The sequence below is a fragment of the Schistocerca gregaria genome, chromosome 1 (assembly GCF_023897955.1).
Source record: "Schistocerca gregaria isolate iqSchGreg1 chromosome 1, iqSchGreg1.2, whole genome shotgun sequence".
In the NCBI taxonomy this organism is placed as follows: Eukaryota; Metazoa; Arthropoda; class Insecta; order Orthoptera; family Acrididae; genus Schistocerca; species Schistocerca gregaria.
The window spans coordinates 230,356,048-230,381,878 of NC_064920.1; the positions used below are offsets into that span (position 1 = coordinate 230,356,048).

Genomic DNA, 25,831 nt, shown 5'->3' on the forward strand with positions numbered 1-25,831 from the left:
TTTCACGTTCCGATTGATATTTGCGTATGGAATCGACACGCGAGATGTTTCTCTCAGTTATTATAAAATTATGAGCAAATATCATGTTCCTCGTGATGGAAGTAATGGTGCTCTCTGTAGTAACGCTCTAATTAGAATATCATGCGTATATTTTGGACTTATGTGTGGTATTGGAGTAGTAACATGCAGCTTGGAATATGGTGTTATCCGACAACTGTGCACGTTTTATCTGTGAGCATTTGACGTGTTGTGAAACCCAGCGCACCGTTCATCGCTGAAGAAGTGTCCGCATCGGCACAGATTTCAGCCGAACGAAGACCACCAGCTCACAGATGGCGAACTACTCCGCCAACTGCCTACGGCCTTCTCTGCTCGAGGCGAGGATTTATCACAGTGGAATAGCTGCGCTAACGTCCGCAGGTAAGTCAGTAAGTTTTTAGTGAAACTCTGGCTCGTTTCCATTTCAACCTTCCTCTCTTCTGTGATATAAGCCTGCTTACGAAGTTGACTGGTAACATATAGGACTTCTGTCGTAGTAGAACTGAATAATTGGAAACACTGATTTGTTACGAAAGACGAAGTAATGAATCTGTTCTAAATAGCAGTGCTTGTTATGCGTTCTGTTTCATTCTCGCTGATTTTACGGCTCAGTCGATAAATATCCGTGTCATTCTTCGCTGCTTCTAGCACTTAAACAATTTTCCGTCTCCTCCTTCGCTTCTGGCGAACAACTGCACCTATGTTATGAATTTAGCATAAGTTCAAACCATCGGTATCAAGTGGCAGTGCCGAATTGAAACGTATGTTGCAAAGCTATTAAACAAACATTTGATCCATTCTGCGCTCCGTATAGGAAGAGCGGAGATGAATAATTAAAAGAGTAAAGGCGATATTAAGGTACAAGTATATATAGAGATGGAACATCGTCTCAGGTTCGAAAGGAGGGACTAAAGAAACAGCCGAGACCTTTTTGAGGAACCTCTGAGTATTCTCTTCATGTGATATTGAGAAACCACGACATCATCATGGTAGGACACGGATCCCAATACCATTACGTGCCTTAATCAGTGCGGTACATCGCTCCGTTCATTATAATCAGCCGGTATTTGATACTAATTTTCTAATTTCTTGCATATCGGTAATAAAACGCCTTTCTGTCTCTGGTTAACGACCGTCCAAAGCAGTCCTACTGTCTCCATGTATTCCTGCCTTTTCCCTGCTACTGTAGTACATGTTTCCAACATCCTGTAGATTCCAGATTTCTTTCACCTGAATTTCTAATTTCTCGTCATTCAGAGCTTTTTAGTTTTTGTTTACTTTATACGGTGTATTATAGGAACCAATACCAATAATTTTGCCAGTCTTATAGATTCTCTAGATGATAATTATGCCCAGTCTGCTGCGCTCACTTGTCTACTTGTCAACATTAGCCGACCTTAATAAACAGTTGTTGACGCTCTTCCACATCAATTAAATCATACGAAGCCACTTGCCTTTGTATTGGTCTACAGGATATTTAGATGTCATTTGTTGTTCATACGCGCTCACGTAAGGGGCCTGAGTGTTGCCTTAATTTTTTTATGACTGTCGATGAAACATAACAGCGACCTGGCGTATGCACATTATTTGCACAACCTCAAATGAACAGCTGTTTGTACTAAAAATGAAGCTACAAGGCTTCGAAACCGGTCTGAAAAATAAATATCAGTATAACGTTACTGCGTGCGAATCTAAACGAGTTAATGTGGGTCTGGATCCACTAGATTTCCCTGAATAAAAAGTTAAAATATCTCATATCACGAAAGAAAAAAGTTACAAGTAAAATAATTTATGATATATTATTTTAATCATCGCAAAAGGCTATTGGCTTCGTGTCTCGCTTCTCCTTTCAGTGATGCAGACTTTAACCTCACTCACACACTAAAGTACCATAAGTAAATGCCTGTCAGTTCGAGAATAACACTGAGAGGAAATTTTACTTCCAAAGGCCAAAAAGTTGGCCAAAAAGTGGTTCTTTAATTCTATAAATTTGACTGTATCGTGATTCAGTATCAGTAAAATGAATTATTTACTAGCTTATGTCACGACAAATTAAATCTCTACCCGAATCGCAAAATGATTATGAGCCACTGCCCCTGAAAGGAAAAGTTCTAGCTTTGGGTGTCGGTCAGGTACGCAGGTTTAATCTACAATACATTACGTTCACTGCTGAACTCTATCTCATTGTCAGTCCACATTCGGAAATTTTGAGCTGCGTGAATTAAAAAAAGAAGATATCAGTGAGAAGGGGTTCGCAAACAGGTTTGTGGCCAAAAGTCTCGGAAAATCCGTTGCCGTTCGTTCCAAAGAACAACTCCGTAGATAATAAGAGGTTCTTTTGCTACTTTAGAGTCTTTAATCTTCAAGAGAGTCATTCCACTAAGTAGTTACGAATCGAAGCCGAAATGTGCTGCCATTCTTTCAGAATAGCCCTAATGGATGTCTTTGTGAATAGATTTGCCTTACTACGTAGTTCTAATTGGTTCCAGAGATGTTTCATGGTGCATTCTGTCAGGAACCCCAGTTAATGGTCCTTCTTTTATCAACAGGAACATTTTCATTCTGATACATCAAAAGATTCCCAAGTTTTGTCGCAATGTTAAAACATACTGTTATTTTTATAAACACCTGGGTTTATTCTATTATCAATCAAAACAAATAATCCGAATTGGAACTAATAAAAGTAGTCGGAGGCCATCACACCATCTTAACCGACTTCAGTACCATCATAAAACGCTCAATTAAGTAACAAAAAAAATGGTGCAAATGGCTCTGAGCACTATGGGACTTAACAGCTGTGGTCATCAGTCCCCTAGAACTTAGAACTACTTAAACCTAACTAACCTAAGGACATCACACACATACATGCCCGAGGCAGGATTCGAACCTGCGACCGTAGCAGTCACACGGTTCCGGACTGAGCGCCTTAACCGCGAGACCACCGCTGCCGGCATTAAGTAACAATCAACACATTTTTGTAAAAAGCTTTTCCTTGTTTTGGCGCGATAAACCCATCTTACATGACACTAACGGTGTTTCTGATACATCCTCTACTACACTGTGTGACCAAAAGTCATGGGAAGACACTGGATGTGGTGTCGGTCACTGGCTGTCATGAAACTTCACAAAATACGATACACTCACTTCTGAGAGGGAGCGCACTTTTGTTTACATAACATCGGATATTACAGAAAATATTTCCATTAATTTATTAACAAAGCCCCACAACGTTTAAAGAACTGCAAAGCTGAAAAAAAAAAGAACGGGTGAAGCAATATGCGAACACAGTTCACATTGCTGCGTTAACTCAGACCCTCCACCAGCTACACTGCACTTACCTTCAAGAACAAACGACCTTGTATTTTATTTAACGATCTTCTAAAGGCTTTAGTTACAAATATTTTATTAATTGACATTAATTATAACAAATCTTACCATGAACGTTTCGTTTTTTATGAATCTTCCATGCGCTGATGCCTTGAAACGGTGTACTTTCATAATATGTGACTTATAACACGAAAATAAGCAAATACTGAATTTCTTTAACCACCAAAGTGAAGTTTGCCGTTCTTTTGTGACAACAAATAGTACCAACAACGACGTGTTTTCGAGAGATCCTCAATCTACTGAGCTCAGAAACAGTGTATATTCATCGGGCCCAACAAATATGCCCGGACCTTCAACTGAAGACGACAAACACAATATGGGGTCTCGGATGTTTTGCTTGTGACGTAGTAAGCTTTCCTGCCTCTTATTGGTCCAGTATTTCGCAGCACGTTGCCTGAAGTATCGAACTTATTTTGCATTTTGCGCGAGGTAACTGCTCCTCAGCGTGAAGTAGAGGCAGTGACGTCACAAAACTCTTGCAGTTCCACGTTATCGTTAACTAACTCGTCCCATGTGAGGACAACTTATTAGCGACATGCGACGCACGAGACGAAATACGCGACGTGTTCCTCCACAAATTTACTTGGAGACTTGTGAGAGACCGGAGTAATTGTGCTACACGATTAAATGCCTAAATTATGACCGCCAGTCATACTTTGACACGCGAAACAGGGTTAAAACTATCACTGCCGTCATACCATTAATAAACGCCTTGTAATCACTCAAATTCATTCAGAACACACTATAAATACCATCACTAGATTGGAAAACATACATCGCAAATAATAGCTACAGCGCCTCCAATTAGTTTCTGCATCTACATCTACTTACCTATTGCGCAAGCCACCGCATGGTGCTTAGCGGGGGGGAGGGGGGGAGGGGAGGGGAGGGGTGCAGTATACCACTTCTAGTCTTTTCCTTTCTCATTCCACTCGCAAATAAACCGACAGGGAAGGACTGTCCATATGCCTCAGTACGAGCCCGAATTTCTCTTATCTCCGTGGTCCTTACAGAAAATGTACGTTGGAACCACGAGAATCGTTCTGCAGTCAGCTTCAAATGCCAGTTCTAAGTTTTCTCGATAATGTTCCACGAAAAGAACGTCGTCTTCCCTCCAGGCATTCCCGTTCGAGTTCACGAAGTATCTCTGTAATACTCACGTGTTGAACAAACCTACCGGCAACAAATCGAGCAACCCGTCTCTGAATTGCTTCGATGTGTTCTTACAATCCGACTTAGTGCGGATCCCGAACACTCGAGCAGTAATCAAGAACGGGCGGCATTAGTGTTCCGTCTGCTGTTATCCTTTGTACAAAAGCTACACTTTGCTACAGTTCTCGCAGCAAACCGAGGTCGATGATTCGCCTTCCCTACTATTGATCACTTTTGATCTTATTAACCTCACAAGCAAAATGCTGGCTGTTTCCTTATACATTTCCTTCACCATTACTAGGTTATTGTCAACTATGTAATGCTTGCTGCCATGGCTTTGAAAAGTTTATTTCCACAGGCTGTAAGCGGTCAGGCTGAAAGATATGCGGTACTGCTTGAGGAAGAGAGTTTATGTTTTACGACTTCCCACCTACCTACCGCCACAGACAGCTACTTCCTCGTGGCACCGTGACGGCAACTAAGCTGAAATGTTTATTCAACATACGGTTCAATACGAAGAGTATCAGTGGATGCTATGTTACAAATCAATGTGATACAGTTGTAATGAAACTTCCAGTACCTTCTCAAGTACTTCTTTTTCAGGGTTGCGCTGTTCACACACATCTTTTGCACATGAATAGGCGTTTTTTACAACCAACCACTCAAATCTACTGATAATATTATTGTTATCTTACTGGTTCCTTCACGTGGCGCGCCCGACGTACACGGATCTGAGATTACATCACGCACGATTCGGATTAACTTTTGCATTGTACGAACCATCGGCGCTATTAAGGGACACGAATGCGTGCACGTGTCATCAGTAAGTGCTTTTTAACACAAAACTTAACACTTTTTGGCGTCAAGTCTCCGATGAGCGATCGACTCGCCTGCACACACTTACGCGCCAATCGTCACAGCTTGCGTGCCAAAATAAATGTAGCAATACCAACGGTAATAAATGTAGTTATAAGGGTCTGGAAAATATCTTCCGTCATATGACCATCTCTCACAACTAAGCCAACACGTCCACCTCAGTTGCTCAGGACTCAATCACGCTACTAACAACGGATGACACGGCGAACGGTCGGTTGCGGTGGACCAATCAGGACTAAAGCGCGGTGCTTTGCTTTGCTGAAGCCAGAATAGTATTCTCCGACCGCAACCCATTGAAAAGCACAGGGTGGTCATAATTGAAGTTTCGCTACTTGAGCTAGCGCAGGAAAACGATTTACCGTGTGGGTACCCAACATTATTGCAACAACATTCAGACGGTGCGCTGCAGGATTTACACTTTTAGTACTTTAATGACTTGCTGTGCTACTTGAGCCAGCGTAGGCAGAAAACGATTTACCGATTGGGTACCCATCTTCATAGCACGACGTTGAACGGAGCGCTGCAGGATTTGCATTGTTAGTACTGGTAGTTTCATGACTTGCCGTTAGGAGCCGGTACTAGTACGACGACGTAGGGTTGAAATACAAGGATCAGTTTTCATTGCAGTTGCAGACGGGCAGCATGGCGCTATATGAGCTGAGCAGGTCTTTACTCGTAAAGCTACACTCCTGGAAATGGAAAAAAGAACACATAGACACCGGTGTGTCAGACCCACCATACTTGCTCCGGACACTGCGAGAGGGCTGTACAAGCAATGATCACACGCACGGCACAGCGGACACACCAGGAACCGCGGTGTTGGCCGTCGAATGGCGCTAGCTGCGCAGCACTTGTACACCGCCAACATCAGTGTCAGCCAGTTTGCCGTGGCATATGGTGCTCCACCGCAGTCTTTAACACTGGTAGCATGCCGCGACAGCGTGGACGTGAACCGTATGTGCAGTTGACGGACTTTGAGCGAGGGCGTATAGTGGGCATGCGGGAGGCCGGGTGGACGTACCGCCGAATTGCTCAACACGTGGGGCGTGAGGTCTCCACAGTACATCGATGTTGTCGCCAGTGGTCGGCGGAAGGTGCACGTGCCCGTCGACCTGGGACCGGACCGCAGCGACGCACGGATGCACGCCAAGACCGTAGGATCCTACGCAGTGCCGTAGGGGACCGCACCGCCACTTCCCAGCAAATTAGGGACACTGTTGCTCCTGGGGTATCGGCGAGGACCATTCGCAACCGTCTCCATGAAGCTGGGCTACGGTCCCGCACACCGTTAGGCCGTCTTCCGCTCACGCCCCAACATCGTGCAGCCCGCCTCCAGTGGTGTCGCGACAGGCGTGAATGGAGGGACGAATGGAGACGTGTCGTCTTCAGCGATGAGAGTCGCTTCTGCCTTGGTGTCAATGATGGTCGTATGCGTGTTTGGCGCCGTGCAGGTGAGCGCCACAATCAGGACTGCATACGACGGAGGCACACAGGGCCAACACCTGGCATCATGGTGTGGGGAGGGATTTCCTACACTGGCCGTACACCTCTGGTGATCGTCGAGGGGACACTGAATAGTGCACGGTACATCCAAACCGTCATCGAACCCATCGTTCTACCATTCCTAGACCGGCAAGGGAACTTGCTGTTCCAACAGGACAATGCACATCCGCATGTATCCCGTGCCACCCAACGTGCTCTAGAAGGTGTAAGTCAACTACCCTGGCCAGCAAGATCTCCGGATCTGTCCCCCATTGAGCATGTTTGGGACTGGATGAAGCGTCGTCTCACGCGGTCTGCACGTCCAGCACGAACGCTGGTCCAACTGAGGCGCCAGGTGGAAATGGCATGGCAAGCCGTTCCACAGGACTACATCCAGCATCTCTACGATCGTCTCCATGGGAGAATAGCAGCCTGCATTGCTGCGAAAGGTGGATATACACTGTACTAGTGCCGACATTGTGCATGCTCTGTTGCCTGTGTCTATGTGCCTGTGGTTCTGTCAGTGTGATCATGTGATGTATCTGACCCCAGGAATGTGTCAAAGTTTCCCCTTCCTGGGACAATGAATTCACGGTGTTCTTATTTCAATTTCGAGGAGTGTATTTTATCAAAACAACAGCAATAGTGCTGCTGCTCTTCGTGCGTATCGACGCATTAAAGGATTACGGAGAGGTCCTCATTTCGTAACAGGGTTGAAGAATACAACTCGAAAGTTGGAATTAAATGACGATTTGGGAATTGGTCCTGGAAGTGGTAGGCAAACAGATGAGGATTCCTGGATGCAGTATGCGAACATCCGCGGTCCACCACAGTTTCTGGCAGCAATAGAGCAGTCTATAGTGCAGCCCCAAGTTATCGTGGATGCAGATGGTCGTCACATTGAGTAACGTTTGCAATATACAACGTAAACCTGGTACGCAATTAACAAACGATACGCTCATGTGGATATTAAAATGTATTTCTGCCAATGGTATATTCGTTAATTCTCTTACGCATGACCGTACGAATGTTTCTACGAAGTTTTATTGACCTACAATCACTAGTTTGACGTGGGGATCCTTTGAAGAAGTCAAAGTTTACTTATGAAAAAAGCGCCGCATCATCTCCAGTATGGACAAAGCCCTCTTCCTCTTGATACAGGAAACTGGCTTGAGCGGAGCGATCATGGTAGCAAAGCAGATAAGTCCTATCCACCCCCCCTCCCCCTCTCCTCACTTTCCTCTTCCCCATACACTCTGTCCTGTGGTTTACGAATACGGAAACGTTGTCTCTGTGATATGACACATTCACTCTGGTCACAGTTGACACCAGCACCGCTAGTTCTTGTACTCTACTGGTGTTTAAAATTGCTACACCAAGTAGAAATGCTGATGATAAACGGGTATTCGTTCGACAAATATTTTATACTAGAACTGACATGTGATTACATTTTCACGCAATTTAGGTGCATAGAGCCTGAGAAATCAGTACCCAGAACAACCACCTCTGGTCGTAAGAACGGCCTTGATACGCCTGGGCATTGAGTCAAACAGAGCTTCGATGGCGTGTACAGGTACAGTTGCCCATGTAGCTTCAACACGATACTGGTATATTGTGACGAGCCAGTTGCTCGGCCACCATTGACCAGACATTTTCAATTGGTGAGAGATCTGGATAATGCGCTGGTCAGGGAAGCAGTCGAACATTTTCTGTATCCAGAAAGGCCCGTACAGGACTTGCAACATGCGGTCGTGCATTATCCTGCTGAAATGTAGGGTTTCGCAGGGATCGAATGAAGGGTTGAGCCACGGGTCGCAACACATCTGAAATTTAACGTCCACTGTTCAAAGTGCTGTCAGCGCGAACAAGAGGTGACCGAGACGTGTAACCAATGGCACCACATACCATCACGCCGACTGATGAGCTAGTATGGCGATGTCGAATACATGCTCCCAATGTACGTTCACCGCGATGTCGCCAAACACGGATGCGACAATCATGATGCTGTAAACAGAACCTGGATTCATCCGAAAAAATGACGTTTTTCCATTCGTGTACCCAAGTTCGTCGTTGAGTACACCATCGCAGGCGCTCCTGTCTGTGATGCAGCATCAAGGGTAACCGCAGCCATGGTCTCCGAGCTGATAGTCCATGCTGCTGCAAACGTCGACGAACTGTTCGTACGCCGGCCGCGGTAGCCGTGCGGTTCTGGCGCTGCAGTCCGGAACCGCGGGACTGCTACGGTCGCAGGTCCGAATTCTGCCTCGGGCATGGGTGTGTGTGATGTCCTTAGGTTAGTTAGGTTTAAGTAGTTCTAAGTTCTAGGGGACTTATGACCTGAGATGTTGAGTCCCATAGTGCTCAGAGCCAGCCAACTGTTCGTACAGATGGTTGTTGTTTTGCAAACGTCCCCATCTGTTGACTCAGGGATCGAGACGTGGCTGCACGATCCGTACAGCCATGCGGATAAGATGCCTGTCGTCTCAACTGCTAGTGATACGAAGCCGTTGGGCTCCAGCACGGCGTTCCGTATTACCGTCCTGAACCCTCCGATTCCATATTCTGCTAACAGTCATTGGATCTCGACCAGCGCGAGCAGCAACGTCTCGATTCGATAAACCACAATCGCGATAGGCTACAATCCGACCTTTATCAAAGTCGGAAACGTGATGGTAGCATTTCTCCTCTTTACACGAGGCATCACAACAACGTTTCACCAGGCAACGCCGGTCAACTGCTGTTTGTGTATGGGAAATCGGTTGGAAACTTTCCTCATGTCAGCACATTGTAGGTGTCGCCACCGGCTCCAACCTTGTGTGAATGGTTTGAAAAACTAATCATTTGCATATCACTGCATCTTCTTCCTGTCGGTTAAATTTCACGTGTATAACACGTCGTCCTCGTTGTGTAGCAATTTTAATGGCCAGTAGTGTATAATCTCTGACTTGCTATGGCGCAAGAGCCTTATATTATCATTTCACCGCGTTCAGCGTCGTTTAACTCACGATATGCTACCATGGCATGCACCTGTATGTCCCCTTCCATCCTCTTTCTTCCCCGCCTCCCCTCTCTTTGCCCCCTTCTCTCCCCCGAGTCCTTTTTCATATCCCTCCTCTGCCTCCTCTCATTCCCTCTCGCGTCTGCCCTTCTCCCCCTTTTTTAGTGCTCTCCCTCCTTGGTCCCCCCCCCTTTTTAGTTTTTTTTCCCATCTGCCTCTGGCTCGGGAGTGTCATCTTTGTTCCGCCACTTTCGTGCAGTGTTCTACAGTGAGTGCATTACAGTGAGTGTTGCGAACGGCCATCATACTGTCGCTGGGTGTGCTTTTTATCTCTTGCGAACAGAAACCAGACTGTCGCCGTGTTTTGTAATTGTGTGTGTACTATGTTACTTGTCTGATTCCTGTGTCTTTTATTAACGTTGCCAACCCCTTTTGCTTTCTGTTTTAACTTACCGCATTTTTCCGCCATTTTACACTTGACGTCACCGTTTTATCGCCTGTTTTTCTTGTTTCTTTTCTTCTTCCGTTTTTTAAAATAAAAGTCTGCAGGCTGTAGAGCAGCATACTAAGCTGCTTCCAGCCCGCCCCCTTCGGGGGAGATTGAAAATCAATAAAGGAAAAAAAAAGCACCTGTCTGTAACAGGCTGCGCCGACTGGTCTATATTCGCGGCACACACTGCGTCTAGACGCAACATTTGGACGTCATAGGCAAAAAAAAGTTCCTATGGGACCAAACGGCTGAGGTCATAATTCCCCAGGCTTATACACTACTTAAACTAACGTATGCCAAGGACAACACATACACCCATTTCCGAGGGAGGACTCGAGCCTCCGGCGGAGGGGAGGGGGGGGGGGGGGGGGCCGCGCGAACCGTGGCAAGGCGGTTCATAGGCGGCACATCTTCAAATTGGGTAACAGTCACGTGACTCTTGGCATCACTGTTAGGCTTATTACTGTTCAGAGGAAACTTCCGGCTGCGTGGTGTAGCTTTCCAGTGCAACATTCTGATGTGGCGTGTTGAGGCACAAATATTTTACAGGAAGTGTGCGTGCACGAAACGTGTGTATAAGCTGGTGTGATTGTGTTTACGTGTTGTTTCGCAGAGACGGCGCATCGACTGGAGCAAGCACCCCACTGTGCCGCGACCCAGCCTCATCCCAGAGCCGGTGACGGCTTTCGCGGCGCGCCGGCCGGCACCCCACACCCCGTCCGTGAGCTCAGCAGCAACCGTGGTGCGGGTACCTCTGCCCGTGCCTGTGCACCGCAGGGTGAACTTCCAGGGGCTGCCCGGCTCCTCCATCATCCGCCGATACTGAACTGCACCACCCGCCGACACTCAATATCTCCACCTCCTAATGTCTACTCTGCTCTTCACTCTTCTGCATCCCTCTTAACTGTATGGCCAATCAACACAACACGTCTTACCTGAACTTCTCTCTTCCAGTTATAAACAAGCATGCTCTGCTCTGTGATAAAGTGTTTCTATGAAAAGTAAATCTTGATAAATTCACATGGGATGGTGCAAAGTAGCTAACGCTACGAGAAGCTCCGTGCAGTACTGAAATATCACTGTGCTACATCAAACTTAAAATTAGACAAATTAGCGTAACTCCATACAGCCAAAGAACGAACTTTCCTTTGTTCCTCAACACGGTAAACACTTTGCCACTGTTAATGTTTTCTTTAGGAAAACGGCTTCCCGATATACTGTCAAATGATGTACTACCATTTATTACTCAATATCGTGAAGCCTTCTGGCATCGTACATATTTTTCATGTCTTTATAAACGCTTCCTCACACTTCTAACATTTTTCCACCAAAAGAACAACATACTCCACGGAAAAAAAATATCTCAGGGTATTGCATTGTTTGTTTAGCTGCCCGCGTAATTCTTGCAATATTGCACTCCAGTTTTTAATCCGTTAACATCGTTCGTTAGTATGTCTAGTAATCACAAATGTATAACATTGTTATCGACACAAACTCGCATTTAATTCCCAGTAATTACAGGCCAACAAACTTAACTAACAGGTATTTAGACTATAAGGAAATCATGTATTTGTACATCCTTGAGCAATGAACTAATCCGTTTCTATCTCAATATGCTGTTGCACAATGCTTGGTTATGCAGTGTTTCTAACGTACGATTTCTTGTTCGACTTCGTTTGTAATAGTCCAATGTAAAGGACAAAATAAATGAGTTAATAAATCGAATACTTGTGTCTGATTAATTTTATCACTGACAATACGTCCTTACCTTAAATCCTGCATAGCGCTACTTCCTTTTGAATTGGATTAAAATGGTAGAAGTTAGTTTTCTAGAAGAAAATGGTCCACACGACAGTAAACATTTGTATAATACGGTGAAAGAAGTTTTACAACCAAGTCGCGTAAATATTTTTTATCGACAACCGATTTCGACAGGCTTTGCTGTTATCTTCTGGTCTTCAAAATTTTTTCCTACAAAACGCGTTCATTGTGAGTTGGAAGCTCATGCCAAGTAGTCATATTAGTGGATGAAATGCACCCCTTTATGTAAAGGTTTGCCAGAAGGAAAAAGTTTACGATCAAAAAGCATCTTGGGCCTGTCCGTACATGTAGCACTGACAAATTGTTAAGTCTTAAAAAACACAATATATAGTAAAATGTGCAATAGCACCTGAGATGGCGTGAATGTCGCATCTTATACACCGTCTAAGGTGGTTCATCAATGAATGGAGCATGTTAAGCTAACGTAAACAGATGTGCTATTGTACTGTATATTGTGTTTTTTTAAAGACCATTAAGTAGTGTGTAAGCTAAGGGACTGATGATCTTAGCAGTTAAGTACAATAACATTTCACACACATTTTGAACAAAGACCTAAGAAATAATTTGTGAGCGCTACATATACCAACATGCCCATGTGCACAAAGTGCTATTGACCGTAAATTTTGTATTTCTAAAAAACTTTTGCATAATGTGCTACATTTTATCCTTTAATATGATAATTTGACACAATGAAAATGCCTGTCGAAACTGGTTATCGAAAATGAACAAGTATGTATGCCGCCTTGGCTATAAAAAGTTCTTTACAAAGTGAAAGATACCCTGCTCCTCATTTCTCAGTATGAATGATTTCGAGTAGTTTGTATAACAGAGTGAGGAAAATCACTAGGAATCAAGCAAGCAAGCAACACTTTGTGATCGACGTAACTTCTAATTCTAAATTCAAACTTGCCGACGTAGAGATTGTTCCACAAAATTTCGGGAGAACTGTTGGGTGTTGGTAATTTGCTGTCTGTCACATTTTTTCGGTGCATAGCCTTCTGGCCATTTTTCGCCAGTATACATCTAAAGATAGCCAGAAGACTTTGCTGTGACCGACCGCCAGCAATGATGGGTGAGTCTTTGACGATGCTAGCAAGTCAGAAAACCACAAAATGAGCTTCGCCCCAAGATCTCGAGACGAGTGCCAATAGGACACACGTCAAAAACTGGCCGCTAAAGTCTCAACAGTTTTATAGTTCTCCCAAAATTTCATGGAATTCTAGCCGTAAGTTGAGAGACTGGATATTTTTCTTTTTTTCTTTTTTGCGGCTTTCAAGCAGGAAGGTGAACGGCGCATCCAGAACGCGTCATGACATCTTGGCAAGCTGCCAGGAAAGCCAGCATGCAACGCGTGGCTGCACGGCGCCTCGGTTGTTAGCAACACACAGTAGTGCTTAAAGCGAAATGTGGATCGCTGCCGCAGTACTGTCCAGTGCTATGCCTCTCTCAGACCTCTGTGGAGTTGTTGCAGTGGGAGGTGACGGCTCAACGCAACAGCGGCGCCACAGACGGCGTAGCAGCTTGACGCGCATCTTCACCCGGGGCAGACCCCCTCTACAACACCTCAACAATCCCTCCAGCTTTGCTTCTATCCTTTCCGTTTATTCTAATCGCCTGACGACCCAATGCTCGTTTTGGTGCAAGGCATCTACGCTACCGCTCACAGTTCACATAATTCACTAGAGTTTATTTGTACGAGTCAAGCGATCCCTTAGGGTACTAAATCAGGGATACTAATGAAACAAGTGTTTCTATCCCCAGTTGTACAAATTCAAGAAGATATGGGGGATATCTAAAACACCGTTTGGGAAAATATCGGCATATACTGGGTATAGAGAACAACAGGTCAACACGACACAAGCCGGACGCAGTGGCCAAGCGGTTCTAGGCGCTTCAGTCTGGAACCGCGCGACCGCTACGGTCGCAGGTTCGAATCCTGCCTTGGGCATGGATGTGTGTGATGTCCTTAGGTTAGTTAGGTTTAAGTAGTTCTAAGTTCTACGGGACTGGTGACCTCAGCTTTAAAGTCCCATAGTGCTCAGAGCTATTTGAACCATTTTTAAACACGACACAACCATCTAAAAAAGAACGACAATTAAGTTCAAATGGATCTGAGCACTATGGGACTTAACGTCTTAGGTCATCAGTCCCCTAGACTTAGAACTACTAAAACCTAACTAACCTAAGGACAACACACACATCCATGCCAGAGTCAGCATTCAAACTTGCAATCTTAGCAGCAGCGCGGTTCCGGACTGAAGCGCCGAGAACCGCTCGGCCACAACGGCCGGCACGACAAGTAATATCTACAGATCTTTCTGCTCTTCTAAAGCTAGTTGTCCTCAAAAGTAAACAACACGTGTTTTACTTGTAAATAGAAACACTAGCTCAATCTATTTCCAGTCATGTCATCTACTAAGCAGATCGCCGGGGCCGAAAAGGAAACGTTAGAAGGAGCTGTAGATAAAAGAGCAGAACACACGCACTTGTTCTTAACACATTCCATAAGGTTATCTGCGGCTATTAGTTTAATTACACGGATTATTGTTAAAAGTTTACACTGTCCAGTCACATTAATGTGGCCACCTGCCGAAAGCACGAATAGCCACTTTTAGCAGAGCGGACGGCTGTGAGACGAAGAGGAAGAGAGTCAATGAGGTTCTGGAAGGACCGACAGGGATGTGGTGCCACGCCGAGTCCACTGTCGTGGTGCCTCGGTGGACGCTCCATCGAATAGTCCGATCGAGGTGGTCCCGAGTACTTTCAATTGGGTATAAATCTGGGGAGGTTGATGACCAGGGAAGTACGACAAACACATATTGGTGCTCTTCAAAACACGCAAGTATACTGCGAGCTGTGTGAGACGTTGCGTTGTCCTGCTGGTAGATGCCATCATGCCAAGGAAAAAGAAACTGCATGTGGAGTTGCGGACATGGTCCCCAAGGATAGATGCATACTTTGTTGATCGACTGTGCCTTCCAGAATGACAAGGTCACCAAGGGAATGCCACGAAAACGTTCCCCAGACTATAATCATCCTTCCTCTGGCCTGGATCCTTCCGATGATTGTTGCAGGGTACATGTCAAAGGCCGACTGTCCTGTGGAGCATGAAACGCGATTCACGTGAAAAGGTCACCTGTCGCCACTAAGCAGGTGTCCAATTGTGGTACTGTAGTGCAGATTCCAGATTTCGTTGCCGAACATCAGTCAGCACAAATGCATGAACCGGGCGCGTTCTCCAGAGACGCATACACGGCAACGTTCGATGAACGGTCGTTGAGGAGACACTGTTGGTATCTTCTTTGTTTATGTGGGTGGTCAGTTGCTCAATATTCGTACGTCTATTCACCCGTACACATCTCTGCAGCTGTCATTCACCCCTGTCATTTTTGGCCTGTGGTGCACGATTCTCGGCGGCAGTTCTGATTAGCGCCATTTTGCCATGCCCAGTATACGTTAACTATGGTGGCACACTAGCAGTTTACAAATTCAGCCGTTTCGGAAAATTTTGCACCCTTGGACCGAAAGCCAATGATCACACTCGTCTGGACGTTAGATAAACTGCTTCCTTTCGCATTATGACAAGGCTACATTGTTTTCCGGGTCTCTTTGACAGGCTTTATACAGCCTCCACCTGCGCCCTGTGAGTGGTTATTGCCAACTGATTCAAACATAGTGGGTGGTGATATTAATGTGAGTGGACTGTATAGGAAGAATGGCCCTAAGGAGGTTAACCCATCAGGTTCATGCAGCCTTGAAAAAGAAGATTACTAGAAGCAATTGGTTCCAAAAAGTCTTAAGTAATTATTATCATAAAATTTACAGGAGCTAGAAGCCGTCAGTAAAGTCAGACGAAGAAGGGGTTCAAGGAAGAAGACAGAATAACCAAACAACAAACATGCATGACACAATGAAAACACAAGGTGGGGGAGTTTTCTACATGGGTCGTCATACCACCAAGTCTCCCTTTCAAACATTTCCACGTTCCCTTCTCCTGAAATGGCCTGACCAACCAAAGTGAGTGCTTGGGATGACAACAGAGTGTTTTGTAACCGACACCAACGCTTCTGTCAACTCTGTACATCATCCATAAATAGTGGACATGTTCAGCACACTTCTCAACTCTCTTCATCAATCTCCAACACTGAACGTCTACAGCACACGCCTCAACTCTCAAAATCAGCCGCCGACATTGAACTTCATCAGTGCACTTCTTAGTTCCTCGCGCCATCTGCCAATACTGAAACTCTCCAGCATTTTTCTCAACACTCTACACCATCTGCCATCACTGAACCTCTTCAGCACACTTCTCAAATCCCTACTCATCTGCCACTACTGAACCTCTCGAATACACTTCTCGACTCCCTACATCATACTGAATCTCTTCAGCACACTTCTCATCTCTGTACACCATTTGCAAATATTGAACCTGTTTAGCACACTTCTCAACTCCTTACTCATCCGCCAATACTGAACCTCCCCTGTACACTTCTTAACTGTCTGCTTCATACTTAACCTCTTCAGAACACTTTTCAACTCTCTAAACTATCTGCCAGTACAACCTCTTCAGTACACTTCTCAACCCTCTACATCAGCTACTGACACTGAACGTCTTCAGCACAGTTCTCATCTCTGTACCCCATCTGCCAATACTGAACCTCTTTAGCACACTTCTCAACTCCTTACTCATCTGCCAATACTGAACCTCTCCAGTACATTTCTTAACTCTCTGCTTCATACTGAACCACTTTGAGAACACTTTTCAACTCTCCACTATCAGCCAATACCGAACCTCTTCAGCACACTTCTTAACTCCATACTCATCCGAAAATACCGAACCTCTTCAGCATACTTCTCAATCCTCCACACCAGCTACTGATACTGAACCTCTTCAGCACAGTTCTCAGCTGCCTACTGATCCGCCAATACTGAACCTCTTCACCACACTTGTCAACCACCTACGTCATCCGCCAGTACTGAACCTCAACAGTACATTTCTTAACTCTCTAGAGCGTTCGATGATTCTGAACCTCTTGAGCAAACTTTCATTTACACCATTCGCCAATACCGAATCTCTTCAGCACATTTTTCAACTCTCTAAACCATCCACCGGAACTAAACGTCTCCACTACATCTCTCAACTTACTGCATCATCCGCCGATACTGAGCAAACGTACAATTTGCTCAGGTTGTCCTCAGCTGGTGGTCTTGCGGTAGCGTTCTGGCTTCCCGCGCACGGGGTCCCGGGTGCGATTCCCGGCGGCGTCAGGGACTGGGTGTTGTGTGTCTTTCATCATCATTGACGCGCAAGTCGCCGAAGTGGCGTCAGCTCTGCATGGGGTCTCCCGGCCAACGATGCCGTACGACCATTTCATTGCACGGTACTTTTCTTCTGAAGAGGAGAGTGACAGAGGCGCAAAAGTTGGTGTTTTTTGTATTTTTTAATTACTCTGCATACACGGGTATCGCCCAGCACAAGCTCGAGTTGGTCGCGCTCCGGCTGCCCGCACGGCCCCCCGCTCAAAGCCCCGACGCGCTTGCGCGGCTGCTGCGGCGCGCTGGCAGCGAGGTGACGGCGAGCGAGCGTGATGTGTTGCTGTTGTCGGTGCGGCAGACGCCCACGTACACGTCGACGGTGCCGCGCCATTACGTGGTGCTGGACGCCCCCGACCGGCCGCGGCGAGCCGAGGAGCAGTACTCGTACTCGTACACGCAGACGAGCGAGCAGCGCCGCCTCGACGACGACGGCCGGCCCAAGCGCTCGTACAGCTCGGCCGTGGAGCGCGTGGAGCGCTCCACCGGCTCGGGCCCCGGCTCCTACAGCTACAGCACCGAGAGGTCGTCGCGCAGCAGCGACTACCCGGGCTCCTACCACTCCTCCTACTCCTCCACCACCTCGGGCCGGCTGCCCGGCGGCACCACCTACCGCCACTTCTCCTACCGCGTCTAGGCTCCAGGTCGCCACGCCGACGACCGGCGCCTCACACCCACACCCCTGTCCCCACACCTCTCCTCTTCGTTACGTCTTGCAAGCCCCCCCCCCCCCCCCCAAATGCCTACCTGCTACTCAATTAACTAAAAAGTCACCTTTGTCCAGCCTCGCCTTGTGCTACGTCATAATCTCCGAGCTACGAGATCGCATTATTGTGCAATTAACACCTTGACATCTTCTGGAGATTTTAGCCAGTCCCCTATCGAATTGGGTTTGCCATAACATCGAAACGCTTATATTGTACCTGCAAAAGGAGACTAGTCAAACCTACATTTACTAATTACACCCTTACAAAAAATCCCCCTACAGGGTTGAAACTTGATCTTTTGAAAAACTCTCCCCGTTTCCTGAATCTCAGAAAACAATTTTTCGCAGTCTCCATAAAATGTCCGCCGCATGCGTGAACGCGTCACGGTGTAAAATGTTCCAACGTTTCGGCCACTATTGCAGGTGGTCACCATCAGGGTGTAAAATGTTCCAACGTTTCGGCCACGATGCGCCCGGTCATCACCAGGAAAGTAAAATTTTCCAACGTTTCAGCAGGTGGCCGAAACGTTGGAACATTTTACATCCTGATGATGGCCATCGGCGATAGTGGCCGAAACGCTGGAACATTTTACACCATGGCGCGCTTGCACAATCGGAAGACTTTAACTGAAATTTGCACCACTGCAGATGTGTATAATGCTGTTAGCAATCGGCGAGACAGAAGCAACTCGGTGCTTTGTAACAAACACACCTTTCCCCTCTCTTCACTTGCGCCTCTCGACGTGTCCTGATTGCCTCTGCCTCTCTCTCCCGCTTCTTTTACCCCATTCCCTCCAGTGACGCGCCGGTCATCGCGATTTACGAACGAATGGCACAAACCTCTAGATTCGTACCTTTTTTTTTATTACTCCGCGAGATTGCAAATTAACCGTTCTAATACAGCAGTTGTGCCAAAGAGATTAGTTACTAGCAGTGTTTAGACTGATTAACGTTTTGTACTCCCTCTAACCCGCGTGACGGATAGGAAACTAAGTTAGGAGAGAAGTAGCGAAGTGTCGAGTGGCGAGAAGAGGAGGCTAGATGGAGCTGCGGCCGGTCGGGCGCTCGTCGTCACCCGCTGCAGCGCGTGCCTGCTGCCGCCCCCGCCTGTGTGTGTGCTGTGTCTTTTTCCTCTGTTCTTCTCGCTCACCTCTGTTTTATCCTTGCCCGGCCCGGGACCTGCGCCCTGCAGTACGAACCTGCCCATCTGTATCCGGGATACGGAAAGGTGAGTGCCGGCGCGCGCCTGTTGCTGCTGCCGCTATGGAAGGCGGATCTGCTGTGAGGAAGTCACGACATTCTACACTGACGTCACCATGCGCTACACTTCCGCCTGGATCTCACAAGGTCTTGGGGTCTTACAAGAGGTAATGCCCAAAAGGCTTCTAGACTGAACTTAAATAAGTGACGCTCCCATAAAATTCTACTCTTTTCTCCTTCATCACCAGCTGCTTTTCACGCGGCTGGACCAGAAGTTCCACACTCGCCTTTATGTGGACGAGCATTCGCCGAGCGTGGGCCGACAAGCACGTCGTCCTCCCATCCAGCTATGGAAACCTACAGGGAGTGGACAAAAATATGGAAACACCAGAAACACAACACAATACGATGCCTGATACGGTGTAGGAGATCAGCTGGCATTCGAAACACCTTCTAGTCTCCACGTGGATAAATAAACGTCCTCTATGGTTTTCAAGGGAACCTTACACAGCTTTTCGTGCAAATTAGTGGCAAGTTTAGGTAACGATGATGGGGGTGGATAGCGATCATGAACCCTCCTCTCCAAAGTGTACCATATCTGGTGACTGTGGTCACTAGGAAGAATGGAAATTCATCCTCGTGCTCTCAAAAGCAGTGTTTGACGATGTGAGCAGTGTAAACGGTGACCCTGTTTTCTTGGGACATAGCATAATCACTGCGCAACAAACACTGTACAATGGGCTGGACTTGTCAGCCAAAATGGACACACAATCCTTGAATGCAACGTGATTTGTGGCCCACGGAATACCACGATATGACCACCCAAATCATCACGGAACCTCTGACATGTTTCACTCTTGGGACGTAAACTCGGCCAGAAGCTGGAAACAGTGTAAGACAAGATGCATCAGGCCAAATTACATGTTTGCTTTGCTCCATAGACCATGTTTTACGGCTTCGGCATTACGTTTTCCTGTTACGGGGATCTGCATCACTGATACGGGATTCCCAACTTATGGAGCCCCCTCCGCGTTCTTTTGCTGCTGTTAGGGTTCGCGAGTGTGACATTCATTTCCGCAGTGGCATATGCAGCTGTCGTCCTTTTGTTTTTCATCATAATTCTCTTCGATGACCGCCGCGCGGGATTAGCCAAGCGGTCTTAGGCGCTGCAGTCATGGACTGTGCGGCTGGTCCCGTCGGACGTTCTATTCCTCCCTCGGCCATGGGTATATGTTTGTCCGTAGGATAATTTAGGTTAAGTAGTGTGTAAGCTTAGGGGCTGATGACCTTAGCAGTTAAGCCCCATAAGATTTCATACACATTTGAACATTTTGAACTCTTCGTCCGTCACAGACACTCATCACCTACTTTCGTCCGCATTGTGACTTAGAGGATGTTTTTCCGCTTTTCCTGTATGCAGAATAAATCTCCGATACAGTGCCTCTTGAAACACTAAACTCTTCTGCTACCTTGGTTACGGAGGCACCCACCATACGCCACGTTTGAACGCAATGAGACCCGATATAACGCAAAAAAATATGTGTATGAAATCTTATTGGACTTTGGACTTAACTGCTAAGGTCATCAGTCCCTAAGCTTACACACTACTTAACCTAAATTATCCTAGGGACAAACACATACACCCATGCCCGAGGGAGGACTCGAACCTCCGCCGGGATCAGCCGCACAGTCCATGACTGCAGCGCCTTAGACTGCTCGGCTAATCCCGCGCGGCCGATATAATGCACTGAAAACTACACAGAACGCTGTTACAATTACGACTGACACTTGCAACGTATTGGAGACACTGAAGAGGTGCCGTTCGTGGTCAAATACAACAGCGCAACGAGAGGGCTTGGCTAGCTTCTGGATTTATGCCCAAGCACGCATTTATCGCGGTGTTCCCATATTGTTGTTCACCCTCTGTACGTCACAATGAAGTGTGAAATATAGTAGTTAGTAAAGAAAGTTCATCGCGCCTGTATACAATGCAACTTTACAAACTTTGCGCAAGGGGCATTTGAGTGAATGTTACCTACCAGTACACACCGAGTACAAGTGCAAGGCAGTCATAAGGCGAGATGGTATTACTCAACTTCGGCAAATTCCGCCAAGCTAAACGAAGTTTAGTCACCTTCCCTCTCGCACATCGCAGACCACATAGACTGGCCAATTGGCTACAGTTCTCTATTCCATACTTCACCCAGTACCATTATAATAGGGAGACATGGTGGTCGGTTAGCATCACGTGGCCTTCAGGGTCTGTTAGCAGAGTTAGTTTCAGATCCGTTTCATTACACGTTACACCTCAAACACTCCTCTTTCTGTCCCTTATGGGACAATCGGGACAGACCGAGCGCCATGTCATCCTTTGCCAATGGCGTCACTGGATGCGGTGGAAGTGGCATGAGGTCAACACACGGCTCTCCCGGCCGTTGTCGGCTGTTTTTACCTTGGAGCCGCTATTTGGCTGTGTGCACTCATGCCAGACAAACGGGGACATGTAATGCTACGAAGTACGAGTATATCGAAAGCAGTGATCGGATTCCTCATGTAACATTAAAAAAGGAAATATACAGTGTGTTTCTTTATAATACAGTAAATGGCCATAAGCAGGTTCCTTCGGACCAATAAATTAAGAAATATACCAGGTGTATAGGATGTGTCTCACCTAAGAGCCGCCAGGAGCATTTTCTGTCGTGTTTCGGCAGATATTTGCAATTTCGTTTTTGCACTGTAGAGCTGGTGTCTTCCCAAACAATTAATGGTGACCACGTCCTTCATATGATGCCTAGTGTCTACAGAAAGCATCGGTTTGCTTCGAATTACAAACAAAATTATTTTTAATCGGTGTTTTACGTTCCCATCCAACAGAGTGCTCCCAATTTAGTCTAGTGCGATATTTGTTTTATCCATATATAGTAACAGATACAGCAAAACACGAAGAATAAACAGCAATCCAGCAACAACTCAGTAGCGCTGTATGCTTGACGATAGCAGTCAGCGTGGTCCACATCGTTTTCAGAGTCCTTGTTATTGTTCGATTTTACTGTCCCTGTTAACACAAAAAAAAACACGTTCAAATGGCTCTGAGCACTATGGGACTTAACAGCTGTGGTCATCAGTCCCCTAGACCTTAGAACTACTTACACCAAACTAACCTAAGGACATCACACACATCCATGCCCGAGGCAGGATTCGAACCTGCGACCGTAGCAGTCGCGCGGTTCCGGAATGCGCGCCTAGAACTGCGAGACCACCGCGGCCGGCCCCTGTTAACACATATCGATAAAACAAACATCGCACTAATCTGGGCCGCTCTATCGAATGGGGCTGTAAACTTCCACTTTAAAAATCACGTTGTTTGTAATGGGAAACAAACCGACGCTTTTCGTCGACTCTGGTATCGCTTGAAAGACGTGATGTGCGCTATTTGTTTGGGCTTACTGCAGCTACATATTACAAAAACGAAGCCGCAAATATCTGCTGAAACACCAGAGGAAATGTGCCTGACGATCTTGGGGGGAGACACCCTTTATATGAGTGCCACATTGTCTCAGATGTGAGAAAAATCCCGTCAGCCCTCTAAGGCTACCAACAATTGGAAGTATCCCAGATTTCTTGCGGTTCCGAGAGTTTTCCTAAAATCTCAGCCAATGCTTGCCTTCGTCTTAATGGCAATGGCAGTCTCTAGCTTTGCACTTAAAGTCTAAGTAAAGTCTGTGGCGCTGGCGCATCTTACAACCCATACCCATGAGTTATACGACAATCGTGTGGTTGTCTTCGTTCATGATGACGCCCCTTAGCATTGTAAATGCACATTTTCCTAGTCAGTGTACACGAGAAGGCGGTCGATTGTTAGACCTCTAGCTTCAGTTTATTTAAAATCATGAACGGCTTTCTGTGGCATTATCTCAAGTCGATGGCTTACATAACGCCTGTCACTTACGGAGCATCTGTTTCCTGACTTGTGGTACCCAGTGAAACAACATGCATGTTAAATAGTTCTTTCAATTTATACTATGCATACACTCTCAAACTTGAAATCTATGAACAACGATGACACGAGCTTTTTCCTTATTTTTACATGAAGAATCCGATACCGAAGTATTGCCCACTGTCACCGATGCACACAGCATCTCACATAAGGCAGACGCCATTAAATATTACGTATTTAATCCAGGATTTCGGAAATATTATTTTTCACTACAGACACAGCTCATAAGATTTTCCGTCTAAGATTGTAAAAGTGAAACTGTTATCTTCTTACAGAGAATTCTAGGGTCAAAAGAATATGATGTTGCCGAGGTTAGAAGTGAAACGTTTTCATAAAAAGGAGGAAATATGATGAATTTAAAGCCAAAGATGACACTGTGAATTTTCCACCCTTTTGTCCTATGTTTACGCGGCAAAGTACGTGAAACTACCATGTGTTCAGCAGCGCTGAAAATGATATTCAGTTCCTATCCTGACTCTTTTGACAAATGTTTCATTGCACACATCAACATGTGGTATATCACTAGACACCTCTTATTTGGGAGTCTCGAGTATTGTCAGAGAAAGTACCTTGACCCACTTAGGAAAGCCATGCTTCCTTCAGAATTTCTTAAGATATAAAGGTTACGAGCATTGGCTATATAATACAAACACTGGCGTCTTTGTGTACCATTAATTTAAAAAAGATTGTTTCGATTTACTGACCGACCGGTAGGACAAATTAGGGGTGCCCATTTACTCATACGTAGGGCCCAAGGCAAATTTAAAAGTCTTCAGGCAGATGTATTTATATAAAAGCAGTACTTAAAGTTTATAAAGTAATGGCGTTATCAGATTCGCTATCTAAGAGTGAAAACTGAATTTCAGGGATAAAAAAGACGACAAAGGAATAATAACTAGTGACATGAGATCGAGATATGTAACTGTATGCGGTTTAATGAATAGCAAAGGAAACGAATATTTCTGACAGAATTAAAAATTCAGTGTATTTCTGAAATAATATATGAAACAATATTAGGTACTATAGAAAGAACATACAGATCAAATCGCAAATATGAGTATAATGAACTCCGTAAACAAAATAAAAATGGCTAGAAGAATGGCAAACATATCATCCAGATAAAGCGCACCATCAGCGACAATCAAATCTTTTCTGCAGTATGAAGCATTTCTGTAAAAAAGTACTAGGTAGTTCCACCTTTTCTGCCTCCTAATAATATAGAGAAAACTCGTCTGCGTCCTTCCACCATGACCTTAACGATTCCGGAATTAATACGCTCAATCTAACTCAATTGGAATACCGATTCTATTTCGCAGAACGGTTTTAAATATCACACACGATTCTCAGGAATCGATGGTGTAAAATGTTCCGGCCACTATCGCCGATGACCATCAACATGATGTAAAATGTCCCAACGTTTCGGCCGACCACTGAAGTCTCCATGCAATAGCACAACTAAATTACTTTAGCAAATACGCGCATGCATTGATGCATGCATGGTATCGAGCAGAACGTCAGTCAGGGTACTCGCAGCCCTAACAAACAACGTGTGTTTAATCCTATGGCAGATCCGCCTTTCAGATACTGTGCATAATAAAGTAAATGCGTTTACCTAATAATTCTTTGCTTCTTTAGTATCAAATTATGTTTAATTTCACTTTACAAAATTGATAGTTTGCTGGAAATGTGCATAACTAATTACGAGCTACATAACCTGCAGAGTAATTGGATAGTTTAAAGATTTAGTTATAGTTCATCGATCTACATAATTAATTTAAGAATTATGCGAAACAGTATTCATGTACTGTCCATGTGATGTATAAAAACTAGTAGGCCCCGTCTTACTAGATCTTGTATTTCAAACAGGCAGTGTTACTGCCGTGGTACTGTAACCAATATATATGTTACTTCAACATGAAATGTCTTCCAGCCTACCCAGAAGAACATACAGTAAAACTTATTTTAATTCGCAAAAATTTCATTATATGACAGAGCCTACTAGTTATAACATAATGGAAGCAATTAACATTTGATCTTTAATTCAGTAATACGCACTAACTGTGAATCTATCCCTGCAATATTCCCTTCGGATAATTTCTTTCCTCCTCTACCCGACCTGCACTCAAGGTTCTCCCCGTAATGTATCACAGGCAAAAAAAAATCAGGACAGATTTGATAGTGGTACGTTTCTTCCGTGTTCTATGCGACAAATTCACTTTGGACTGATCATGCAAGATTCTAATTACTACAACACTTCTCTGTGATTATCAGTGGCACTGTCAAAGGATCCAATTCGAGGTGGTATTGCGTCTCTTGTCTATTACGTGCAAAGTGACTCATTCAGAGAGTTGCAGAAGAGACCCGCAGTTT

At 45.5% G+C, this 25,831-nt stretch overlaps 1 protein-coding gene across 11 annotated transcripts in view; it reads left to right on the top strand.

Annotated features, from left to right (window-relative positions):
• The window catches only part of LOC126338177 (uncharacterized), a 116,891-nt gene that overhangs the window by 29,863 nt on the left and 61,197 nt on the right, over positions 1 to 25,831 (top strand). For 5 of the 11 annotated variants that reach the window (XM_050001533.1, XM_050001529.1, XM_050001536.1 and 2 more), the window contains exon 2: positions 19,457 to 19,492. The exons of 5 other annotated variants lie outside the window; for them this stretch is intronic. In XM_050001533.1, the coding sequence (XP_049857490.1) occupies positions 19,457 to 19,492 (36 nt within the window). Of the gene's footprint in view, positions 1 to 18,240; positions 19,493 to 25,831 lie in introns of those variants that run through there. One more of the 11 variants, XM_050001535.1, reaches the window with a different exon arrangement.